We start from the raw sequence: 27,037 nt of genomic DNA on the forward strand, positions 1-27,037 counted from the left end.
TTATAGAATAACCGTTTCACACATGATATCGGATATGTTTCTTACGTCTTAACTACAATCCCTTCCCTTTTCATGAATGTGACCTACCGAATTCGACTATTTACCGGGTTTGTAACAACATGAGCAACACGACGGGTGCCATATGTGGAGCAGGATCTGCTTACCATTCCGGAGCATCTGAGATCACCTCCAAATTTTGGTGGGGTTTTTAGTCTTTAGTTTTCTATGCTGTTTCTTTTGTACTGTTATTTGTCTGTTTGTCTTTTTCATTTGAAGCCATAGCGTTGTTAGTTTGCTTTCGATTTGACTGTTCCTCTGGTATCTTTCGCCCATCTTTGATCTTTTAAAGAGGCTATGTCTATTAGTATTTGTATAACATTTCCTGACTAGTTCGTACAAACCAAAATCTACCTGTGCTATACAAAGCGGTTCATCTGTGAATGTATATTTATAAGTTATAAATGAATTTATTATGTAGCATCTAGAAAAGGTAGAACGTTTCTAAAAATAATAATAAATAAAACGCGTGATCATTGTCGTTACTAATGCCAACTATTCCTTTTATTTATTCACTGAAAGTTCTTATTAAAAGTCTGTTATGACGTTGTACTACTTGTAGTTTCTGGGACTTTTGATGTTGTATGTTCACTGGTAGATTTAGCTGTTTGTTCACTTGAAGTTACTTTATCTGGATTGGTAGACTGTAGTGTTTTAGTTGTCGTGAATGTTGTAAGTCCTTCAGTTGTTGTCGGCTGTTCGGATTTTATTTGTACATTTGAAGTTGTAGTATCTGACTTCGTCGTTGTCTCTATTTCTGTCATTATTTCCGTTGTTAAACTAGTTGTAACAGGTGTACTTATACCTTCTACTGTTGTTGTGATGTAGTGGTAGTTTCTTCTGCAGTTGTCGATGGTATTGTAGTAGTAGTTTTTGTCGCAGATGTCGATAATATTTGAGTAGTAGTTTGTTCTATTGTTGTTTGACCTCTCGTTTAAGGCAGTTTACCTACAAGTCTTTGTTTAACAAATGTGTATTTTATTGTTTTTGTAGAGTTTTTTTCGTATGCAAACATGCTGATTGTTCGAACAGTTGTCAACTGCTTGTTAATAGTTTCTTCAATGACATGTTCGTTTGGTATATTTGAGACACGAAAAAGAAGAGAAACATTTGCCGTAATAGATCCATTCCTGCAATAAAATAAAATCTTATTATTTCATAATGCAACTTACACACTCATGATTCTTGTGTGTCGTGTTATCGGATTTTGCTTGACAGTCATGGAGATAAAAGTAGTCTCAGTCGACACAAGCACAAGTCAAAGAAACTTTAGATTTTTAGATTATAATACCGCCCAATATAAAAGTATTTAAAAACTGCATGGTGGCTTTAACTATTGATATTTTTGTTTGACACATCTGCCATAATTAAACAATGGACATCTTGGAAGAATTTTCGAAATTCAACAAATAATCATACATACATGCAAATTGGTTTTAATATGTTACTAACCCCAATGCTGGAATATTGAGCTAAAATGTATTGCCACAATGAAAAATGAAATTACATTTGTGACATTTGACATTTCCTTTGAGTTCTGAACATTTGTTAATTGTCTTTATTTGCTTTATTTACTTATTTTTGTACTTGATATTTATAAGGTCACATGAATAACAACTGCTGTATGACAAAAAAAAGCTGTATCAATCTTGAATATAACAGATAAAATATGGGTATTTTTAATCAATTATATACATTCCTTCTCTTGTAAAGTGCATAGTACATAACAACATATTTACCCCCTCCTTCCAGTATAAGTTCTCATGATAAAAAAAATATTGAATTGATGGGACATGTATATGACATTTGCTATTCAATATTAAAGTTCAAGTAAGGGATAACTATTCTCAACCCATTAAATTAAAAGAAAATGGAATAAACTATGTTGCGTCGAATGAAAAAGCGTCTCTTGTGTTGAACGAAATTGATAATCATTGCTAATTGACCATAACTTTAAGATTGTATATACATTTTCATTAAAAAAAAAGATGTGATATGATTGCCAATAAGACAACTCACCACAAGAAACCAAATGACACAAACAAAACCCAACTATTATGATGCCTATTTCTTATTACTTATTGTACGTAGAATAATTGTACTAAGTGAACAACTTCTTGCAGTGAAAAAAAATCACATGTCCTTCCTTGTATTTTGTCAACTTTATAGATGGAATATTTCATTAATAACACTGAATTTATATTGGAAGGAGGTTGTTGCATTGGTTGAAGTTTTTGTCATTATCTTATGTATTGTTCTTAACACTGTGTTATATACTCATTAATACATTTTTGTAATTTGTCGGTTTTTCATTCTGTTTGTTTTTTGCTAGTCCCTTGTTTGCCATTGGTTTTTGTTCAATATGAATTGTGGTCCGTCGATTTTTAGCGTTTGACTTTGACATTTTTTACGGACTTCCCCTTTTTGAATTTGCATCGGAGTTATTTGCAGTATTTTTATTATTCTATTCACATGTTGTTTCAGATCTTCAGACTTCTGTATCCTATTTTTGTTTTTATTCCATGGAAAAGTTCCATTTCACTTTTCCTCTAAATATTGAAAGTATGTAGTAAAGTTTTAATAGAAGAAAAGTCTCAGACATATATTTGAAGCCCTTGAGGTGTTTTATCACAAATTAGGATTGGGAACATATGCAAAATAATATCGACACGACATTTTTGACATTGATTGCCGTAATGCGTTTCTAGTGCAGAAAAATTGGTACCGTTAATTTTATTATTTAAATTTGCATAAGTAAAACTCTTGCTAAATGCAATGTACTTTGAGTAACATTTGAGTCCATAATGAGTATTATAGTCGGACATTTGTAGCCCAGATTTACTAGTTCATTGATATATATTAAAATCCTCAGGTAGATATGTTCCATGGTATACTTGTTATACTCTACTATATTATATAATAAAAATACTACAGAATTAACTTACTTTCGAAATGGGACCAGCACCGCAAGAATTCAAACCTTTGGAATCATTAAATATATCTTGTTGTTGAATCGGTGTGAAGTGAATTAACTTTCAACTTTGAAGCAATATCAATGTCAAATATAATTCACCTACCTGACGACATATATCCTGTTCCATGATACTTATATCTAAATTAGCATCCACATATCCACTGAATTTTATAGTTATTTCAATTTGAGCTAAAATGTATATAAAAGAAATCATTAGCTGTACTATTAAAACAAACAAATATGTAACAAAGAACAGACTTCTTAATATGAAATTAAAAAGATAATAATAAAAAGTAAGTTAGTGACTTACTAAATTATAATCCTAATAACTATTATATGTGAACGTCATCAACGGGGAGTTAGTATCGTTATGTTATAAGATTGTTTATATGTGAACGTCATCAATGGGGAGTCAGTATCGTTATGTTATAAGATTGTTTATATGTGAACGTCATAAATGGGGAGTCAGTATCGTTATGTTATAAGATTGTTTATTTGTGAACGTCATCAATGGGGAGTCAGTATCGTTATGTTATAAGATTGTTTATATGTGAACGTCATCAATGGGGAGTCAGTATCGTTATGTTATAAGATTGTTTATATGTGAACGTCATCAATGGGGAGTCAGTATCGTTATGTTATAAGATTGTTTATTTGTGAACGTCATCAATGGGGAGTCAGTATCGTTATGTTATAAGATTGTTTATATGTGAACGTCATCAATGGGGAGTCAGTATCGTTATGTTATAAGATTGTTTATATGTGAACGTCATCAATGGGGAGTCAGTATCGTTATGTTATAAGATTGTTTATATTGTGAACGTCATCAATGGGGAGTCAGTATCGTTATGTTATAAGATTGTTTATATTGTGAACGTCATCAATGGGGAGTCAGTATCGTTATGTTATAAGATTGTTTATATGTGAACGTCATCAATGGGGAGTCAGTATCGTTATGTTATAAGATTGTTTATATGTGAACGTCATCAATGGGGAGTCAGTATCGTTATGTTATAAGATTGTTTATATGTGAACGTCATCAATGGGGAGTCAGTATCGTTATGTTATAAGATTGTTTATTTGTGAACGTCATCAATGGGGAGTCAGTATCGTTATGTTATAAGATTGTTTATATGTGAACGTCATCAATGGGGAGTCAGTATCGTTATGTTATAAGATTGTTTATATGTGAACGTCATCAATGGGGAGTCAGTATCGTTATGTTATAAGATTGTTTATATGTGAACGTCATCAATGGGGAGTCAGTATCGTTATGTTATAAGATTGTTTATATGTGAACGTCATCAATGGGGAGTCAGTATCGTTATGTTATAAGATTGTTTATATGTGAACGTCATCAATGGGGAGTCAGTATCGTTATGTTATAAGATTGTTTATATGTGAACGTCATCAATGGGGAGTCAGTATCGTTATGTTATAAGATTGTTTATTTGTGAACGTCATCAATGGGGAGTCAGTATCGTTATGTTATAAGATTGTTTATATGTGAACGTCATCAATGGGGAGTCAGTATCGTTATGTTATAAGATTGTTTATATGTGAACGTCATCAATGGGGAGTCAGTATCGTTATGTTATAAAATTGTTTATTTGTGGACGTCATCAATGGGGAGTCAGTATCGTTATGTTATAAGATTGTTTATATGTGAACGTCATCAATGGGGAGTCAGTATCGTTATGTTATAAGATTGTTTATATGTGAACGTCATCAATGGGGAGTCAGTATCGTTATGTTATAAGATTGTTTATATGTGAACGTCATCAATGGGGAGTCAGTATCGTTATGTTATAAAATTGTTTATTTGTGGACGTCATCAATGGGGAGTCAGTATCGTTATGTTATAAGATTGTTTATATGTGAACGTCATCAATGGGGAGTCAGTATCGTTATGTTATAAGATTGTTTATATGTGAACGTCATCAATGGGGAGTCAGTATCGTTATGTTATAAGATTGTTTATTTGTGAACGTCATCAATGGGGAGTCAGTATCGTTATGTTATAAGATTGTTTATATGTGAACGTCATCAATGGGGAGTCAGTATCGTTATGTTATAAGATTGATTGTTGTAGTCTTAGATATATTTAGATCTACGTAAATACTTGTTAAAATCACGTAGAATTCAAAATATTTAACACATGATGCCGGTTATCGGTAGGTGAGTTCCTTGATCTTCTATCCATAACATTACAACGTAAAGTAAACCGATATGTAACGTTTACTTTCCATTACTGTGTTTTGTCAATTTTGATATTCAAATTGGTGTACATTTCTAGCGAACTATTTGTCAATTTATTGATGCTGTCCTCTCTTGATTGAAAATGTAGAACTTGCATATTTCTGACTTTGAAGTCTTAGATTCAAGGATTTTTGATAAATAAAATATAAACAGATATATTTATCTTTTTGTCTGAATTATATGAAATAGAAACAGTTGTGGAAAAGTAAAGAAAATTTATGAACTCGAAATTGAACTTCATATGTCTAAAGATTATACAATGACAACAAAGAAAAAAATATTAACGGTATTTCTGTTATTATATTTTTTTTATAATAACTAATGAATAGTTAAATGACATAAGCCAACATCTGAATATTCAAGTGATTACGGCGTTGTGTTTAAGGTGGCACGGTAGTATTTCCTGGCCCATAGGGATAATGATAGCCTTTTTAGAATTTTCACCACTTTCTAACACTGCAAAAAAATCTACATTCACACTTAACTGAAGTACTTTCGTTTTACTATTCAGAAATGAATTTGAATATGTATCATGACCGTGTACTTTTTTTTGCTATTTTTAGAAACCTAAGGCCACTAGTAATTTTAGGTCTTTTATGGTGCAGTGAATACAAAATTTAAAAAAATTCTCAAAAATTCATTTTCATCTGTATGTAAAATTATTTCATATTTTTCTACACCTGATACATCCCTCAGTTTGGGAAAGTATGTTCAGTTGATACTGTATTTTTTGTCCAATCACACTGTTTAGATACATTTACCTAAGTAGGGTACACAAAAGAGCAACCTAAATTCTGGAATGCAAATACTACCGTGCCACCTTTATCTGTCTGGTAAGTTGCAATTCTAAAATACTTACCGAAATCGGAAGGATCTGTGACTGAAAAGGACGAATATAGATTAATTCAAACGATATCGAAAAGGATAAACTAAATTATGATGGAATGGATATTATGAAATGGTTTTATTTTAATAAATTCCCATACTAATGGTAAAGGAGGATAATATACAAAACTAACTTGCTACTTATTAAAAAGGTTTTACAGAGATCGAAGGGAGAAGCGAAAAGAAAACAATTTGGCAAAGTCTATCTTAAATAACTGTCTCTCAATAGAACTAAGTATTGTCATGACATACTAAGACACTCTACTATCTTTAGATCTATAAAATACTGAGTATTTCCTTTTCCATCTATATTGCTGATAAGTATTCTGTATCAAATTCCCAAATAATAGACAATAGTCTTGCAGTATAGATTCCGGGTTCTGACGTTTTTTGCCATCTTGATAATGTGTATTTGCCTTTTTGAATATTTCTTCTACTGTTTAGTCTATGTTTTGTGATATCCATTTGACGTGGCTCTGTTCTTTTACATCCCGTCATTGTGTTATTGTTTTATGGTAGATTTTTGCATTCTCGTCTTTCATTTTTGCTTTGTCTATATGCCTTTTTAGTGATTCTTTATTACATACTTGTTTGTTGTTATAGTGATTACGATATTAGCTATAAAAGGCCCCGATAAGACAATGTAAAACAATTCAAACGAGAAAACTAACGGCCCTATTTATGTAAAAAAATGAACGAAAAACAAATATGTAACACATAAACAAACGACAACCACTGAATATACAGGCTTCCGACCCGGGACAGGCACATACATAAATAACGTGGCGGGGCCAAACATATTAGATGTCTGGTTTTTTTTTGTTCACACATCTTTGTTAATATTATGGAATTTATTACAACTGTCATGCAAGTGAGAGGTTTAGCTTGCTATTAAACCAGGTTTAATCCATCATTTTTTATATAAGAAAATGTCTGTACAAAGTCAGGAATATGGCAGTTGTCCATTCGTTTGATGTGTCTGAGTTCGGTATTGTTGTGATTCTACTTTTTGAAAGATTTACTGCTTCTAGATAGCAGAAATTCTTATTATGTCGGCAAACCTGGTCTTCTTCTGTTTGGAGTTTTGTGGTTCATTCAGCATTTTTTATTGTTTTGTGTTGCATCTTACTTATGAATTATTCATGGATATGTTCCGGACCATATGAGTATTTGGACCATACGGGTATGGCCATGACCATAATGGTATATACTCATATGGTCCGACCATACGCGTATGGTCGGGGTAATTAACACTCAGTTACAGTTTACTTTTAATACTACTAAACTCTTCATATGGTATGACCGTTCATTCAAAAGACGCTATCATATAGGTAATTTTATTATTATATTATAATAAAAAGATAAGCTAAATAAAAATAAGAAGTTTCACATAGTTAATTTTACTTAATTGTCAAATTTATAGTAAACACATTTTATACCGATGGTCATTACCGATTTGTTATTACGTGCAAATGGCAATATGTCGACTAAAAAATTAAATTCCAAAAATTTCTTAATGAACTGTTACATAAAAAGTCACTGGAAAGTAACATACTATTAGTTTATTTAAGTTGTGTTGTGAAGATGGTGTATTGCAGTCATTTTACGATATTTGATATCTAGAGCTTCTTAAAAACACCGTAGACATCAGAATGGCCAAAGACTTCGGTATCACTGTACGCAGCTGCAAAAAAAGCTTGTTTTTCACTCGCAAACAAAATGTGTAAATTAGAAGGATCTTGCACAAATTTCTCGCAAATGCAAAATAGCTATGATACCGTGTGGAAGTGAATGTCATCCAACCCTACATGCACGAATGTAACTAGCGAAGAAAACTAACCAAGGCATCAATATTAAATTTTTACGTAGTTTTTTGAATTATAAAATTAAAAAAATGTCATGTTTTAAACCATCACTGTTTTTTTTAGATAAAGTTTTTGTATTATTGAAACGTTTATAATGTAATTTGAAAAAAAATATATACCTATATGGTCCAAATACTCATATGGTCCGGAACAGATATATTATACCATGGTAATGAGTAATCGTACGAAACAAATTGCACAAGAAAGAAAGAGTGATGAAGATGCTACTTATTACTTTTATCATATTTAATTGTATTCTAAAAAGTCATATGCAAGTAGCAACTTTTTGAATTCGTTTTGATTGACTATTTACAAATAGTTGGTATTAATAAAACAACAATAGAGATAACGATGGCCACATTAACAGAGTAATACTTGAATCACTTACATATCACAATCACAGGAATAACAGGAAACACAAATATTATCATTAAAAATAATCCACAAAAACATGAAGCGATGTTATTTGTTTTTTCTTTACGCTGATTTTGAGGAAGTAGATCTTGTGTACTTGAAGAGCTCAACACATCAATGCTTTCAAATAAATTTAATACTTTTGGGCCCTGTAGCAAGAAAAAAGAAAGAAAGAAATTACATTAAAAACTGTAACACGATTAAGTAAGTATATTGTATATAAAAAAGATATAATGTTTCCCAAAAGATGCATACTTTAAGAAGCAATGATAACTAAAAAAGAGAGACGAAAGATACCAAAGGGACAATCAAACTCATAAATCGAAAATAAACTGACAACGCCATGGCTAAAAATGAAAAAGACAAACAGACAAACAATAGTACACATGACACAACATAGAAAACTAAAGAATAAACAACACGAACCCCACCAAAACCTAGGGGTGATTTCATGTGCTCCGGAAGGGTAGGCAGATCCTGCTCCACATGTGTTGCTTTATGTGATAACAAATCCGGTAAATAGTCTGATTTGGTAGGTCACATTCATGAAAGAGAAGGGGATTGTAGTTACGAAGTAAGGAACATATCCGATATCATTTGTGAAACGGTTATTCCATAAATATACATTAGATTACATAATCTTTAAAGCTATTTTCTTCTTTCTATATTTAATGCCATTCCATACAGATCAACCCTTTTTACATAATACGGATAGCCTTGACCTTACAGCTGTGAAATATTGTTTCTGATATTCAACAGATATTATGCAACACAATCATACCAGGAATATTATTTTGATGAAATGATTACAGCATAACGTTATGAAAACAATGAAAACTCCCAAAGATAAGACGTAACCGTTTATTGTCAATGAAACTGCAATTAATCATCAGCAGGACGACGAGGTATCAAACGCCCAACAAATACCAATTTGAACGTATTGACAAACGTATGTCATATTATCACTCATATTATATATGCAGATATTCAAAAAACCTTTTTGGGAATCAAATGCTGTCAGCATTTACGTAGATTGCACATCCATAAAAGTACCGTTGTCTTTAGGGGACAACTGTTTGTGGGTTTGGGATTTTTGGAGGGGTGTGTGTGGAATGTGCAGTAAAAATTAGAAATAAATAACTCGGCCCTGGAAAGAACTTAAAATAGATAGCTTTGCAAAAGACAGGACGGAAAAGAATAATCTGCAACACAAAATGCAGGAGCCATTTGTATACAAAAGTGCACATTTTCGCAAGAACAGAAAATGACCATTCATAGCAACAGATGAACATAAATGATCAATCCGGAAAAAAATTCTCAGACTCTTTATTTATCATTAACTTGCACGAGTGTTTATACTGAGCAATCAAAATACCTAGTAATAAAAGATACACACCTGTCCTTTAATGAACGATGTTTCTGGTTTATAAATACGTCTGAGAGTCCATTTATTTATTGCTGATTTCATCTGAAATCAAATAAGGTTATCTATTTACTCAATCGGTTCAAAGCATATAGTTAAACAATTAAACATTGTATTAATGCAAAATAATTTAACGATTGTAACATATGTAGATGTTTTATCTTGTATCTTGTATGAGCATTGTGTTAACACAACACCACAAACTGTATCTGAACATCTATAACATTCAACAATTGTTAGTGAATGATATTCTAAAAGTAAACCAAATGACTTAACTTGCTCTATGTGTGTTTTGATAATCTTTGTCTAGAGGTTGCTGTCTAATTAACACATATCCTATATACCCTTTACCTACTGATAATGTCAAGTTAAAATACAAAGGTTTCAAAACATAACATGGCTCTTTAAACAAGTGAAAGATATATGTAAAGTAATATTAAGTAGGAATAAAGTTTATAAGAATAGACGTTTTTAAATGAATACAAATAAAAAGAAACTGAAAGAATTGTTTTTTTTACATTTCTGAATTTTGACAATAAGGAAGATTCCTTCGTAAGAAGACGATTTGCCCATGCGAGGGTTTCACTTTCCAAATGTTCATCCGGAGGAGAGTTCCTTCTCATTTGTTGTCCTTGGGATGATTTTTTATGGTTTTTAAAAGATTCTTGATCTGTTGATTCACCAGGCGGAGAAATAAATGGACCACTTCTGACATATCTGATGCTTCAAATTCCTTCCGGAAATGGTCTTGCTGTTTCCAGTATTGATCGAGGACTTTCTATACCTTGCAATCCGACATCGTCTTCCGAAATAGGTGGTGGATAGTAATTTCTATATTTATCTTTAAAGAGTTAGTTTTCATAGACACACTCACCGTGCATAGTTCGTCCAAGTTTGTCCATCCCTGTGTTATGAAATCACTGATCCTCAGGAGATATTTCACAGTGCATAGTTCGTCCAAGTTTGTCCATCCCATGAAATATCTGTTCCTTATGAGATATTTCCTTTTAATTACGAGATGAATTTCCAATCCGTTGAGCATATGCTCCACTATTTCTGCGAACAGGAAGATCTGGTGTACTTGTAAGGTTTTGAGTAAAACTTCCGATTCTTGTAGCATAGTCACCGCTTGTTTCACGAGAGTCGATATCATGTCGCCTTTCAGAGCTTCGTTCAAGTCTGCTGGCGTAGTCACCACTTGCTACAAAATCTGATCTTTGAAATCCACTAAGGGCTTGGGAATAATCCAAACTAACTGCATCATCAAGCCTGTCATTATTATAAGGTGTTGAATTTTCTTTCGGATGATCATAAAATCCTGAAGCACCCAAAGGTAAATTTCTACTACTTTTTCCATACATTTATAATCCAGTTTTGAGCGATTACATGTAAAGCCATTAAAATGTTTTGACCTTACAAATAATAACTGGGTATCTCTTGATCAAAATTATAAACCGTGTAAACATATGTAATATAATACGGTCTATTGTTTTATCTATTTAAGTACAAGCACAATGCATTATAAATTCTATTTTATTAACTTCAGTAATCTGATACATCTTAATATTCTGAATGTCTTTTTTAACATAACAATGTTTGTTATGCATTATATTTTTGTTATACAATCGATCCTATTTTGTTTGGGGTACTTATTTTTATGCACTGTTTTGTGTAATTGCCTTTCTAATTAAAATTTAACTAACAAATGGTAAAAGTTTCCAGAATACCTTTTATTATACCTTCTAAAATTAATAATATTTTGAAAACTGATCACTGATCACAGATCAATAATTCTATTATTATGAAAAATTTTAAACTACCAAGTTTATAAAACCCAGGTCATTGTCGTTATTTACCGTCAATATAAGTATTTAAATAATATTGTCCGATATTTCTAATGGTGTTCAATCAAATTTATATTGTGAAGCTTTTATATGACTTTGATTAGTAGATAAGAACTACTGAATCGTGAACTGTTGGTGCAGCCTATTGAGTATGAAATAAACTCATCAAGAAAATATGATCTTATCTATAATTATGATCAACAGAATAGTTTCCTATTTTTTATACTACCTCGATATCAAAAGTATTTTTCAACCATTTCTCTATAATAGAAAGAGACACCCTATTTTAACTATAGGATATCTGTCCTTTATTTTCATTTTCTACCAGTTCTATCTGCATGTAGAAATTCCTATTGGCCCTTATGTGTTCTGCATGGCAGATTTGATACCATTCATTGTATAGTCCATTTGACTTCTATATATTTGCAGAAAAAAATTCTTAAAAATTCATTTTTATGAATTAATAATTTTTTCCTTGATATATGTTAAAAAAAGGAGGGACGAAAGATACCAAAGGGACAGTCAAACTCATAAATCTAAAACAAACTGACAACGCCATGGCTAAAAATGAAAAAGACAAACAGAAAAACAATAGTACACATGACACAACATAGAAAACTAAATAATAAACAACACGAACCCCACCAAAAACTAGGGGTGATCTCAGGTGCTCCGAAAGGGTAAGCAGATCCTGCTCCACATGTGGCACCCGTCGTGTTGCTTATGTGATTACAAATCCGGTAAATAGTCTAATTCGGTAGGTCACATTCATGAAAGGGAAGGGGATTGTAGTTACGACGTAAGGAACATATCCGATATCATTTGTGAAACAGTTATTCCATAACGGTCAACCAACTCGTTATGGCGTCCGTAAAATTTACGAAGGGATGATTTCAACTTCACCATTTGGAACTCTTGGTTTTATAGCTTCCTTGTCAGCAGTAACCCTCTATCAAGAAAATCATGATAGGAAATGCAAGCACGGGAATATCGTATCAATTGGGAGATATATACCCCGTATGCAGGTGCTGCTGGAATGTTGCTACTTAGAAATGGAAAGTTCACAATAGGAAAGCTGAAATCATCTCTTTTGTCGTAAAGTTTTGTTTTCAACCGACCCTCATTGTCAATTTCTAGATGTAAGTCAAGATATGAAGCCGACTTAACTGTATCTGTAGTATCCTTTATCTCCAATTCGATTGGATAGATGCGTTCCATATAGTCACCAAATTTTGAATTGTTTAGTGAAAGAACGTAATCTATATAGCGGAAAGTAGAGTTAAAGGATATTGCTAACTTCTTATCTTTCTTCCCAAGAAGCTCCTGCATGAAGTCAGTCTCATAATAATAAGGAAACAAGTCGGCAAGTAGAGGGGCACAATTTGTTCCCATTGGGATGCCGACAGTCTGTTGAAAAACACGTCCTCCGAACGTTACAAATATGTTGTCAATCAAGAAATCAAGCATCTTGATAATATCGGTTTCGGAGAATTTTTTGTTTGAATCAGAGTTAATATATGGTATATACGAACTCTGACTATTAATTTCATAATTTTTGGTCAATATTTAAAAAAGTTTCCCATTAGGTCTCTATGTTAATTTTATTTTTTGAAGTGTTGATTACCTGATGGAGTAAGTATAAGTAGTGTAACAGCCTTCTAAACAAAACAACATACATGTACTTTTAATGTTTGTTTATTTGTACCATGTGACTTTGCATATTTAAATATTAAGATGACCTCTACTGACCATCAACTAAACTTAGATTTCATGCCATGTGATTGTAATAGTTGTTTTATCTATGATAAGAAACTGCAATTTCCATTTTCTTTAAAAAAAAACCATAAGATATAGTATAAACTAGTAAACTAGTAAAATAGTACTTTATAGGGAAAGGATATGAAAATGAATATTGTTATTTATGTTTACCTTCATATGTTATGTTAGTGGACATTTAGTAATGACAGAATTTACGTTTTTTTTATTTTCCTAAATTGTTTGCTTCCAAGATGTGCATTTTGCACATTAATAAATAACTGAATGTTTATTAACTGAAATCTGTTTTTTAACTATTCAGAGCCTCTTTTTATTGTTATACAACTCACCATGCTAAAAGCATGAAAAGCTTGTGTATAGTAAGTTAACTTATATAATAATGATTTAAAATCAATAATCAAAACCACAAAGTGATGATCATTTTCATTGGTGTCCTTTAATATTCAAATTGGTATAGTCACATGATACAAATTAACAAATATTAAAAGCACATGTATGTTGTTTTTATTCTGTTTAGAAGGCTGTTACATTACCTATACTTACTCCATCAGGTAATCAACACTTCAAAAAATAAAATTAACATAGGGAAATGGGAAACTTTTTTAAATATTGACCAAAAATTATGAATTTTTTTTCGTATATACCATATATTAACATACATCAAAGAAAAAATTATTAATTCATAAAAATGATTTTTTAAGAATTTTTTTCTACAAATATATAGAAGTCAAATGGACAATAACGAATCTGGTCAATTATTAACTCAAACCTATATACCTACAATTTTTTTTTAAATTCATTGAAAAGAAACTGAATCTCTAATAACAAATGCAGATGCTATTTTTGCTTTGAATCACCGATTTCTATAATACACCACCAACATTCTTCCCATAATTTATGCTTATGTTGCTGTTATATCTAAAACTATAGCGGTTTAAAGATTTAGGAAAGCATATTCCTGCACAGTAAAATTTATTATGAGACATAATTGCAAAAGCTCATACACATATTTATTCCACTAAAGTGCATCATTTCATCTAAGATACGTTCAGCATACACAAATTTAACGAAGGAACACACGCCAAGCCCTGAAACATTGAAAGAATACGTTGAAATGACGAATTATATGCCAATGCTCAATTGGTAAATAATGGCTTACCATTTTGCTCTTCTTGTATTACGGCGATATTAATTTACTGATATTCAAATCTAGTAAATCGTTTGCGACAAATCCCGCCATGAGAATTTACCTCTAGTCAAACTGTCAAAATTTTGAACATATTTGGACACATTGGTAAAACAACAGATCATACGACTATAATGGAGATTAGGTTGTTAGATCACGAAGACATGTCACTAATACATTAAGACACCGAAACAACGTATTGACCAACCAGTTTGTGGTGGTGACCTTGGTGTTCATTTGTTAATAACCTTTATATAATAACCCTCTATGATATTTTTTGTATTCTTGTCTTTCAGTTTTGCTAATGTGCTTTGTCTATATGCCTTTTTGTGTTTTCTTGATACCTACGACGTGGCTCTGTATTTATTATTCCGTTATTGTGATATGATAAGTTTTGTATTCTCGTTTTTCTTTTTTGCTAATGTGCTTTGTCTATATAACTTTTAGTGTTTCCTTGACACATATGACGTGGTTCTGGTACCTTTGATAACTATCTGCACCTATACATCCCGTTATTGTGTTATTGTGCTATGGTAAATTTTTGTATAATTGTCTTTCAATTTTGCTAATTTTCTTTGTTTATGTACCTTTTTGTGCTTCTTTGTTACATTGATTATTATATATTGATTAAGATTATAACACAATACAATGCTGACTGCTTTACCCATAATTTTTGACACTTTTATCTATTATGTCTGCTTGTTTTGTTCACACATAGTTGTCAATACAATGGAATGTGACTGTATTACAAGTGAGAGGTTAAGCAAGCTATAATACCAGGTGTGATTCCCAATTTTCTACTTAAGAAATGCCTTAAAAAAGTCAGGAATATAACAGTTTGATGTGTTTGAGCTTTCGATTTTGCCATTTAGTTAGGGACTTTCCGTTTGAATTTTCCTTGGAGTTCAGTATTTTTGTGATTTTACTTTTTATATACAATTACAGAAAGATACATTTTGTTTCTTACGGCATAGACGAAAAAAATAAACATACACCTCTCAACACACTTTTCCGTTAGTATTATCAGTGTTTGTTTCATTTGGAGATATTGCTTTTTATCTTTCTTAACTTAATTTTCAAATTATACATGTTAATTTGCCAGGTTTTTAGACAGAAACCTTGACAGTTGTTTTAATTTGTTTATTTTGATGACAGTAGGCGCTCGAAAGTCTCATTGACATTAAATAACCGCATACACGTAAAGGTAATAAGATTAACTTGAGAATGGAAATGGGGAATGTGTCAAAGCGACAACGACCCGACCATAGAGCAGACATCAGCCTAAGGCCACCAAAGGGTCTTCAATGTAGCGAGAAAATCCCGCACCCGGAGGCGTCCTTCAGCTGGCCCCTAAACAAATATGCATACTATTTCAGTGATAATGGACGTCATACTAAACTCCGAATTATACACAAGAAACTAAAATTGAAAATTATACCAGACTAACAAAGGCCAGAGGCTCCTGACTTGGGACAGGTGCAAAATTGTGGCGGGGTTAAACATGTTTTTTGATACCTCAACCCTCCCCCTAAATCTCTAGCCAATGTGGAAAAACAAACGCACAACAATACGCACAGCAAAACTCAGTTTAAAAGGTTTGGCATATGTTATGAACACGTGTTTTAGTAGAGAAATTGAGTATTGGCCTTAGGTGTCGTTCGGTTTTTATGTGGTATAAACAAATGTTTATGTTGGAGACAGTGTTTTTACTTCCTTGGTTGTCTTGATATCTTGGGAAAATCTCTTATTGAAGTATACTCTCAAAAACCTTTTCTGGTTTCGATATCGTTTGAAGAAAAATCCATAAACAACGAATATATGGTTATGCTGAAAAGTATGTGCTCATGTCCTAGTGTTATTTTGATAGATGTAGCAAACACAAATCAGCTTGGATGATGACATTTTGGTAAACGTAAATTATTGTAGAAAAAGCAGGTCGGTCTCCAGCATGTTTAAAGTTTTACCTGTATATGTTAATGGCCTTGGTATGTATATTTACATTTTAGTGGTGTGTTTCTGTTGTGTCGTTGTTCTCCTCTTATATTTGCTGTGTTTCCCTTAGTTTTAGTTTGTAACCCGGATTTGTTATTTTTTGCCAATCGATTTATGAATTTTGAACAGCGGTATACTACTATTCATTGTCAATATCATAAGAACACTATTTTTTATCAACATTGAGTATCCTAATACAGATTACGTTTCCTCCAAAATTATATTTGAAAATTATACTGCTGAAATTCAATCAACTTAATTTAAGTAATGAACATAATTATATAAGTGTTATTATTCAAATTACTGCAGACTATAATAAGAAAGTCCATGTTTTGTATATAAAAAAAACCTACACATATGCGTCACATAATGGTTTTATGCTATATTTGATTCCAGTGCTTTTGATACTAAGTCTTTACACTTCATATATGTCAGGTTTTATTTAAACTTCAAATTTCATTTATTTATAAAACCTATTAGTTCATCTTCGTACAAAAAGATCGCATTTTCTTCCTTCATTTGGAAGTCCTTATAAATCTAAGACTACCTAGTAATCGTTTCTTTATAAATTCGTATTTTACTATTGTTAATGAATCCGGTATATAGTATAAACTTGAATCTTTAAATCTCGCCATCAAATGAATGTTTACTGTATTAACCACAATTTTATCGCCTGGAAAGTTGCCGGTTTTAAAAACTAACAGTAAATCTGTTTCCAACAAAGTAAATCTACAAAAAAGTAGCACATCTATTGATAGAATCATACATACACAAGTCTGATATTATGTAGAAATGTTGTGATGTAATACTATTGATTCAAAAAAAGGAGAATGTTAGGTACCATTAAACCGTTTAATCCTGCTGCAATTGTTTGCACCTGTCCTAAGTCAGGAATCTGATGATCATAAGTGTTTCTCGTTTCTCTTTTTTTTTTATAGGTTAGACCGTTGTTTTTCCCGTTTGAATGGTTTACACTAGTAATTTTTGGGACCCTTTATAGCTTGCTGTTCGGTGCGAGCCAAGGTTCCGTGTTGAAGGCTGTATCTTGACCTATTATGGGTTACTTTTATAAATTGTTACTTGGATGGAGAGTTGTCTCATTGGCACTCATATCACATCTTCCAATATCAAAATGATATATGTGTACGTTCTGAAAACTTTGTGAAGATTTCTATGCGCAACTGCTACGTAGGGAAATGACTACACCAAGTCAGGAATATGACTGTTGTTATCCATTCGTTTGATGTGTTTGAGCTTAAAATTTTGCCATTTGATTCGTGTCTTTCCGTTTGAATTTTCCTCGTAGTTGTGATTTTACTTTTTTGACAAACTCAGTTTTTCTTAAATATACTATTTCAACTGTAAATTATAGATGTACATATTAAGTTTTTTCTTTCCAGTCAATTGATAGGAGCTTTTAATAGTCAAGTTGATATATCTATAAGAAACGGAAATTAACAAATACAGACTAAATGCATTTTTTTCTCAAATTTTGTTAAGTGTTAACAATGGGTTGTTGTTTTTTTTTGAAAAGGAGATATAAATTTGAAAAAAATATCCAATGCATTTGGAAATATATTTCTGTTATTGCATCGAAAATTATTTTCTGAATCAATATCCTTCAACGTAAAATATTTGTTTGTAAACTTCAAAATCTTAATAAATTTGTATGAACATATTTGAATTTGATGCGACTGACAAACAAGTAAGAGGTTTAGCTAGCTATAAAACCAGTTTCAGTCCACCATTTTCTACATAGTAAAATGCCTGTACCAGTCAGTTGTTATCCATTCGTTTGATGTTTTTGAGCTTTTGATTTTGCCAATTGATTAAGGACTTTCCGTTTTAAATTTTTCTCGGAGTTCAGTATTTTTGTGATTTACTTTTTTAACTTACATAAAACGTGTGTCATTACAGCCATAGAAAGAGTCCTCCGCTGTAAAAGCCAAATTCATCTGAAATTATTCGAATATTTTTACACTGAGTATTTGCACTGAAAGGATAATTAGTCATTATATCTATACAATATATTTCAAGTGAATAATTCGACCTCATTAAATCCGTATATGTGAACTCCAATTTAACCCCGTAGAAAGGTGTAGAACAACGCATGCATTGTCCATGTACGGTTATTTAAAGAAAAAGAATGTCAACATTGAAAGTGAAACAAAGGTAAATAATTTGATTGACTGATTCTATCCACAAATTTTTTTTTATAAAGGTAAAAACGACGATAAACATACTTTTTTAATCTATAATACAAAATTTAACAGAACTATAAAAATCTAATTGCACGAGTTACTCAATCTATTTATATCTATGCTTATGTTTACATTGCTTATATGGTCATAGAAGGTCAACTCGATAGTTAGTTAGATGGCGTCTTGGCTAAAATTCACACGAAACGAAGCTACATCTTATTGAGACCATGTCCGGTAAATTGTTTTTTTTTATACTTTTGATAGTTTGGACAAATGTTTTACATTGTTATAAATAAAATATGAGCATTTGAGTCAAATCGGTGGACATTAGTAATTTGGCAGCTAGTGCCCCTTTAAATATATAATCGTAAATTACCTCTTGACAAATACTGAGATTAAAAGAATCTGTATCAAAACTTTGGGACACCGAGCCATTAAAACTCATTTTGATTTGAATCGTTACTGCAAACAAAACAAACACTAATTAAATTAATCGTTATCACATTATTTATTATGTCTGTTTTGGTATGCTCATCTGCTTTTGTCAATATAACTTTACGCAACTATCATAAAAATGAGAGGTTTAGTTAGCTGCTAACCAGAATTAACACATCATTTCTTCGGTTTATTTTCGACATAGTAATATAGACCTATAGTTGTTAATGTCTTTGTCATTTGGTCTCTTGTGAATAGTTATCTCAATGTCAATCATACCACATTTATATATACCCCTTTTTAATTTACCATGGAGCTCGGTATTTTTGTAAATACTTTTTTCATTGTCATCAATGTTTCTGCTAAATTGCATTGGAAACAAAATATTTTTCCATCTAAGATAAACTGAAAGTGACAGATTTTTTATATTGATGTCAATTTTCATCTTTAGACATTCTATCACATCTTTTATAGATTACCTTAGCTGTATTTGGCAAAACTTTTAGGAATTTTAGTCCTCAATGCTCTTCAACTTCGTACTTTATTTGGCCTTTTTAACTTTTTTGAATTCGAGCGTCACTGATGACTCTTTGGTAGTCGAAACGCGCGTCTGGCGTAAATACAAAATTTAGTCCTGGTATCTATGATGAGTTTATCTTTCGGACATAATACTTGAATGAAGTATATCATCCTAAAGCTGTCATTGTTTAATTTGACGTCCACAATTGTTCTTACTATACTGTCTGTGAGAAGAAGTGAATAAAAAAAGACTGCAATTAAAGTTATGTGTGGATCAAAATTAAACGATGATAACGTTTTTGACAATTTACAATTTTCAACTTAGTTGCTTCATGTAAGTATTATATTGACGACACTATAATACTTAATGGTTGCTTCAAGTTGATCATCAGTAATTAGGTAGACCGTGTATACAGAAGGCTATAAAGAGATGCAGAATCCGAAAATTTTATTTTGCGAAATGAATAGCGATTTAATTACTGACTTTATTCACGAACGATTTATGAGCGTGCTGTATTTTTTTTAATGATTTATTCTATATTGTTCTATATTGTTCAATAAAGTCATTTCTAAAGGTTTTAAAATGAATTTCATGAGAGAAGCTCGATGCCAATAATTAAAAAGGCTAATGTCACACAAGTACGAGTAAGCTTTTTGTCGTAGAAACATATCCATTTTGTTTCCTTTATATGCTTTATTGAATAGTGTATATAAAATATACATGCTATTTCATATAGAATTCCTACGGTTCCATCAGGTATCTTACCGTAATCTGACTTGTCTGTATCTGAAAGATCAATAGAATTCATAGATATGTAACATATGCAGTTGTATCATTAGTTGTATACTACATCTTTTACCATATAATAGTAATAATAATACTTTATTCAGAAGCAATACAGCTAATAGAATATACATTTTTACAATATAGTATTATCATTTATTATCGCTATTTTGTGCATTTTTCCTTTGCCACTGACTTGAGATGAAAAATTATCGCTAGAAACTAAGGAGCCACGTGGTGTTGCTAATGAAATTGACATGAAATTGACAACGTCGTCAAAGGTAAAATAGCGATAAACAGATTATCATTGTTCATCTCAACTCGATTGCTTTTCTCGCTTTCGGCGTGACCGGATCAAGCGAGAAAATCAATCTCGTTGAGATAACAAACGATAATCTATAAATATTGTCCATAACGATCATATTTGATTTATTAACAATGTTTATATGTATAACTTAACATAAATACTGCTACTCCTTGCAGTTATCTAAACTTTTCAGTTGCTTTATAAATATGCTCTAATGTTCAGATTAGAAGGGATAGTTTCGCATTCACAATACTGTTGAACCCAGCCATATGTTGTGTTCGTTTGATGCAAACACTTTTCAATGTCAATTACTTCATTAAGGTCGTTAGTTTTCCACTTGTCACACTATTAAGATACTAGTATTCAAGAGCATTTTACAGATTGCTATACGTTATTGGTTTTGCTCATCACTGTTGTATTGTGAGCTTGACTTATTTACATCATTGAGGTTTTTTTTATATGACGAATAGATCTCATTGAAAATTAAAACACATATTTTTCGTTCCTTCACTAATTTTTTACAATTTTTTTCGCTAATTTATTAGAATGACATTTAAAATAGAGATACTTCAAAAGGAATAATTCTGCGAAGATGACAATAAGCAATCGGTATTAAGAGTGATGTTCCTTAGCGAGAAAAAAAAAATACAACAGCTGTTGCATCGCACTTTTTATCGATGTCCTATGCAAAATATTTCAGCTGGCTATAAACTAACATAGTTAAAAAAAAATATTTTGTTTATTTCTTTCTTTACTATATAACCATGTAGCCATACAAAATAGAAAACCAGATAATATGGAATGAAATGTAATAACCAGGACTGACGATCGGCACATCCTCCTTGTATTTGAACAGCACATTGGTATGAAAGGACAACATACCGATGACTATCCCAATTATATTATACTACTACTTAAACGCATACTTACATATATAAATGACACTTATAACGGGGAAAACTGCTACAACTATCAGGAATAGTCCTAAAATACACATTACTACATTATTTGTCTTGTTACTTTGGTGTGTTCCTTGATCTTCTTTGTCAGCTAAATTTGACCTTGATATATTTATCTGGGTCCCATCAGGTATAGTCATTGAAGGTGTCTTAAACAATAAAATCAATATGTTTGCAGATAAATACATATACCACCAAAAGACCGGAGAAAGACTTTTAATTATTAAACTGTATATCTTAACTCCTCTATTTGCTTTTTTTAAATACTTCAAAAGATGTGTGTGGCTATTTCTATGTCACCTGATAAAGAGGGCCTTCAAATGAAGCGTTTCGCAAGCACAGCATTTATCAAGTTGTATTTTCATTTCCTATTAGATAGTTAATACAACTGTGGTGGAGGTTAATACCATTTCTTTAATTGTTGTGCTAACTTTCACATTTTTTCAGCGTAGCAAGAAAAATTATTTCTCCTCACCAGGGAAAAACCTGTTTTCACCAAATGGTTGATTGGTCGAAATCTAAATATGACGTTAAATTTTTCTTGATTTGATCTGAAGTTCCTTTTTATGACGTACTGAAAAAGGTGACCAAGTTTGATGACGTCGCGTATAAGAACATAACTTTCTGTAAATCTTTAAAAAGGAATGATTAAAATCATTAAAAAAAAAATTCAACCCTATATTTTATGTATTACGATATTTTTTCACTCTCAACAGTTCTGATTAATTTAAAAAGAAAACTCGGCAAGCCTCGCGTTTTAAATGTTAAAATTTAACTGTCTCTAGTGGAGAGATATCGTAACACGTGTTGCAGTAATGGAATCTATATATCATCAGCTAAGTAACCAGTGCTTTGGTCTTGATAAATTACACAACTTTTCCGTGAATAAACATTAATTATTATGATAATTTTGTTCCAAGTCCCTCACACAATGTTGACCTTAATTTGATTGGGTTATTCTTTATATGTCATGTTTTGTCATATTGCTTCTTAACTATTCAAGTATTAAGACATCTCTGGATTTCAATTTTATGGTTTTAGATTTTTGATTATAGATTTGTAACATTCATTCTATAAAAGTATAATGAAAATGAATGCAGGAGTTATACCTGATCACGTGGTGAATATGTCCGCGATGGTCTATTCCTTCGTATTCGTAAAGACCATTTCTGTATTGATTCTTTTACCTGGAATGCAAAAAATAGGAAATTAACTAATTTGATTAATTCAGAATGTATTACACACACTTTTAGATTATAAAAGATATTATTGATTATAAGTAGCAAGAGGTACATACTACAGTTTATATTTACCACACCGTGTTCATTTCGTCTTGTCTTAAAAAAAATGTTTTTCTAATTGATTACTGTGTAAATTTACGAATAAAAGAAGATGAGGCTCTTGACTTGCAACAGGTATTTGAATAAGTTAATAGCCAAAAACACCATTTGGTCAAAATGCTTATTTCACATTGACCCGTCTCTCTCAATTTTTAAAAAATTATGTTAAATAGTTATTACAATGTATTAATCAGTGAAATCGTGATATTTCATAATTTCTTTGAACAATATTATTCAAAGAAAACACATTAATATATTTCTGAAAACGACAATGGTTTACCTAAAATCACCTTTTTCATATATGGTATTGTAAATATTCACCTACTTGTTGAAATCGTTGAGTAAATGAAGATTTTCTTGACAGTAAGTCTTTCGCCCACTTTGGCATTTCAAAATCGGTTTCATCAGTTTCTGTGCTCCTATAACAACGCTTGTTTTCTTGAATATGGTTCACATTTGTGCCAATGGAACCTTTGGAAGGACTATTTTGACAACTATGAGATTCGTTCACATAAGAAGTTGGAATCCTATCCACATCGTATGTATTGTCATTTTCTCTCTGACTATATTGAAACGGATATTGGAGTTTATCCTCTGCTTCATATTGTATAAGTTGGGTTGGATGAGCCCCTATTGGATTGTAATTAAATCTTTCTCCCTGCTCGTCAGAATGTATTGTCGTTCTGTAGTTATCTACTCCTGGTGAATGATTTATTTTTTTCTGCGTTAGTTTGAAATCAGGCTTAAACTCCAACTTCGAACCAACATTTCCACAATTGTCAATACTTTCATCTCGTAATAAAACCTGTCCATGTGGTCTGTCATTTTCAAAAGAATATGCTGTATATGGTTTATCTGAAAAATGTCGTCTAAGTTGTTCACTCGCTGTTATAAATGAAATGTCTTCTTTATCGTTCACTTCTGGTTTGTTCATGTTATGTGTTCTGTGATCTTTGTAGGTTCTGTCGAACACTTTCTCCTTATTATTCCATTGTACATTTCTTCTAAACTTTCCTGAAGTTCTAAGCTGATAATTACTCGAACTAGGTATATAGCGTGGATGGTGAATTCTATACACATTGCTTCGCGATTTCATATAATTGTAATCCATATTCTATGAAAGCATGCCTCGCGGATGGAAAGCTTTGTATCTAGTTCTGTGATTTCGGTTAATTACATTTTCTATCGTATGGAAGCATGCATCACGGAAATGAATAAAAGCAAATGTTTGAATTACAACTTTTACTAAACACAATCATTATATTAGGCAGACATAAAAGAACTATTAACTGGAAAATAATTAAATGTAAAATACCGTGTATTGTTTTTGATCATAATAATACAACCATTGACCCATAAATAGCGTAAAGAGTACTCCTTTCACTGAAATCTTGCAAATGGGTGCTTATAAATCGATTGTTTGCTTTAAAGAATTAAGTAATCGAATCAGAGTACGACAGCATATATAAATACTGGAAGTAGTATAGTATAGTCATCTTCATTAGTTGTGGGTACATGACAATAATCTAGTGTCAGAATCGCTTTTTCGGAACATCAAACCTAATATGTGTAGCTCACGGATATTAAGTCTGTAGAAACGTTAGGAGGTATTTGATCAAAATTACCGAAAAAGACCGTATCCATTTTAGGCAAACTTTACCTGAGGGAATTGGAAATTTGGTTTTTTATTAATGACTTTGTTTATCAACTGGACGATTTAGAAATGTATGTTGTAAATCATGCAAGTACCTGACTACTGAGCCTATGACATACTCGGGGACAAAGAACACAACGTTAGAGTTATCGAACCAGTATTTGTAAAACGTTAAATAACAAAATACCTCACTCCAAAGAAATTCCAACACTGATATCCCTTAACAAATGTCAATATCAAAAGTTCAAGCACACCAAAATGAATGAAAAACAACTATCACATTCCTGACTTGGAAAAGTCAGTAAATGAAAATAAATAGTAATTAACTTTGCTCGTCTGAAAGTTTTTCCTTGTTTACTTTCATCACGAAATTATTAATCTAAAAATGTGTAAGCCATGGAAATGTTAACAGCGATATAAACCAAAGAGACTTCAGAAATAATTGATGCAACCTATAATTTATTTCTGTTTTAACATGGGTAGGCATTATATTCGTGATTAATTTTGCCCGAGCGATATCTATCATTTCGATTCTGATTGGGACAATTAAGGTAATTTCTATGTCCGGTAAGTATAAGTGTAAAATCTTGTGTTTGTGTAGGCTCTTCCATTAACCTCCCTTTTTTGTTTGTAAAGAGGCAAACGGCTGGTACTGTGATTTTTCAGAGGGAGGAGTTTTTGAACAGCCAGCATAAATGGTTGTCGTATCTAGGTCAAATATGTCAATTTCGGAATGCAACACATTACAGTCATAATAAATGAATAGTAACATCATGTGCACCATTTGAGAGTTTGGAAGTGTTTTAAAGTTAAGGAAATTTATTAAGTGCATGATAATTTGATAAAATTCGTTATCCTGAAGAAGTGCAAACACATTTTATTGGATTGGGAGCATGGATTTGCTCACAAAGCCAAAGAAGCACGTCATATTAGAATTTAAGATTAGGCGAAGAGTTCATTATAGTTTATCAGAGTTAACTTCTTTGCTTCTATAGTGGCAAAACAGAGCATGACCTAGTTATGCGATGTTTTATTCAGTAAGTATGAGAAAGGCATTTAACCGTGATTTGAATTTTGATTATTGATTGCATAAAAGTAGTTTAAAATCGAATTTTATGTAAGATAAAAACATCCCGATACCAATATGTGTTTCATAAAGTGTACATAATATCTAATATTTAAAAGGGCAGGATATGGAGTAAATAAGTTGGACCAAAAGAAAGGCAAAAGATAATAGAGGGACATTCAACCATAGATGTCGAAAATAGACAGATAAACGCCATGACTAAATAAGAAAAAAAAACAATCGATAAACAATTGTCTACAGAAATAATAAGGAAATACAATTCAAATGTATTTCTTTTTTTTTATATCACATGTTTCAATTTCTTTTGAATGTCGATTCAAAGACTTATTTGTTTTAAAAGTTGCTGGAAATAATCATCATTAACCCTCCCTCTCTATATTCGTTCTGTGAAATTAAAGATGAAATACAACACATAATACTGGTCAATCTGAGACTAAAGTTTCAATGCATAATGAATTGAAAACATATATAAAATATACATTTAGAATCATTTAGGAGTCCACAAATTTTTAAAAAGCGCAATTTCGCTAACTGGTAATATTATAGAATCAAAAATTCAAGTATAAACAGGAGTATTAACATAAATTAAAAACACCAAAAACGAATGCTTTCTGATAACAAATAATTTACTCGAGAGAATTAATACTCATAGGAATCCATTAATGATCATAAAAACAAAGCTGATATTATTACGCACAGCTTTTTAATGGTCAAGTTCGTAAGATATGATAGACCATAAGAACAAAAATAATGAGATAATACTGCAATATATCTGACCTCTGTTTCAGTACAGTGCAGACAAAAGACCACGTTCGAGTTAATATGTCCATCATCGATAAAACTTATGATCGCCTTTACGACGACTTTTACCGGAAAGAGTGGACCGCATTATCCCTGCACTGTATTACAGTTCATCAAGAGTCTTCGTAGTCGTCAATATGCGGGATAAACTAGTAATCATGCTTGTCCCGTTAGTACTTAATCACAATTTCCTGATGACGGCAGTGCTGATTATATATTATAAAACTTTAATAAGCCTTATAATTCGTGCAATATATCATCATTTGCTATTTCAA

At 31.6% G+C, this 27,037-nt stretch overlaps 2 protein-coding genes across 5 annotated transcripts; both read right to left on the bottom strand.

Annotated features, from left to right (window-relative positions):
* Positions 1-530: 530 nt before the first annotated feature.
* LOC139518070 (uncharacterized) lies at positions 531-11,301 on the bottom strand. Of its 2 annotated transcripts, none has more exons than XM_071309724.1 (6): positions 10,396-11,301; positions 9,851-9,922; positions 8,429-8,603; positions 6,150-6,170; positions 3,135-3,220; positions 531-1,187 (listed from the first exon to the last, which is right to left on the bottom strand). In XM_071309724.1, the coding sequence occupies exons 1-6, from the start codon at positions 10,498-10,500 to the stop codon at positions 1,116-1,118; spliced, it is 531 nt and encodes a 176-aa protein (XP_071165825.1). In that variant the 5' UTR covers positions 10,501-11,301; the 3' UTR covers positions 531-1,115. The 2 variants fall into 2 exon arrangements, with proteins under 2 accessions (XP_071165825.1, XP_071165824.1); XM_071309723.1 differs by having other exon boundaries at positions 10,752-11,295.
* Positions 11,302-16,298: 4,997 nt separating this feature from the next.
* LOC139518071 (uncharacterized) lies at positions 16,299-24,469 on the bottom strand. 3 transcript variants are annotated; one of them, XM_071309725.1, is made up of 7 exons: positions 23,546-24,469; positions 22,990-23,067; positions 21,852-22,029; positions 20,597-20,617; positions 19,253-19,338; positions 18,572-18,630; positions 16,299-17,404 (listed from the first exon to the last, which is right to left on the bottom strand). In XM_071309725.1, the coding sequence occupies exons 1-7, from the start codon at positions 24,329-24,331 to the stop codon at positions 17,191-17,193; spliced, it is 1,422 nt and encodes a 473-aa protein (XP_071165826.1). In that variant the 5' UTR covers positions 24,332-24,469; the 3' UTR covers positions 16,299-17,190. The 3 variants fall into 3 exon arrangements, with proteins under 3 accessions (XP_071165826.1, XP_071165827.1, XP_071165829.1); XM_071309728.1 differs by having other exon boundaries at positions 17,227-17,404; positions 18,572-18,611; XM_071309726.1 differs by lacking the exon at positions 20,597-20,617.
* Between the last annotated feature and the right edge of the window lie 2,568 nt (positions 24,470-27,037).

The sequence above is a fragment of the Mytilus edulis genome, chromosome 3 (genome assembly GCF_963676685.1).
Source record: "Mytilus edulis chromosome 3, xbMytEdul2.2, whole genome shotgun sequence".
Lineage (NCBI taxonomy): Eukaryota > Metazoa > Mollusca > Bivalvia > Mytilida > Mytilidae > Mytilus > Mytilus edulis.

Coding starts and splice junctions, on each gene's coding strand:
- LOC139518070 (XM_071309723.1), bottom strand. CDS start 11,030: ATGATATCGACTCTCGTGAAACAAGCGGTGACTATGCTACAAGAATCG. Junction 9,923..10,751: donor ACTTGGACGAACTATGCACG/GTGAGTGTGTCT, acceptor ATTTGATTTCAG/ATGAAATCAGCAATAAATAA. Junction 3,221..6,149: donor CACAGATCCTTCCGATTTCG/GTAAGTATTTTA, acceptor TATACATTTTAG/CTCAAATTGAAATAACTATA.
- LOC139518071 (XM_071309725.1), bottom strand. CDS start 24,331: ATGGATTACAATTATATGAAATCGCGAAGCAATGTGTATAGAATTCAC. Junction 18,631..19,252: donor ATCTCAGTATTTGTCAAGAG/GTAATTTACGAT, acceptor GAATAATTTCAG/ATGAATTTGGCTTTTACAGC. Junction 17,405..18,571: donor TGTAATGACACACGTTTTAT/GTAAGTTAAAAA, acceptor ACTTTTTTGTAG/ATTTACTTTGTTGGAAACAG.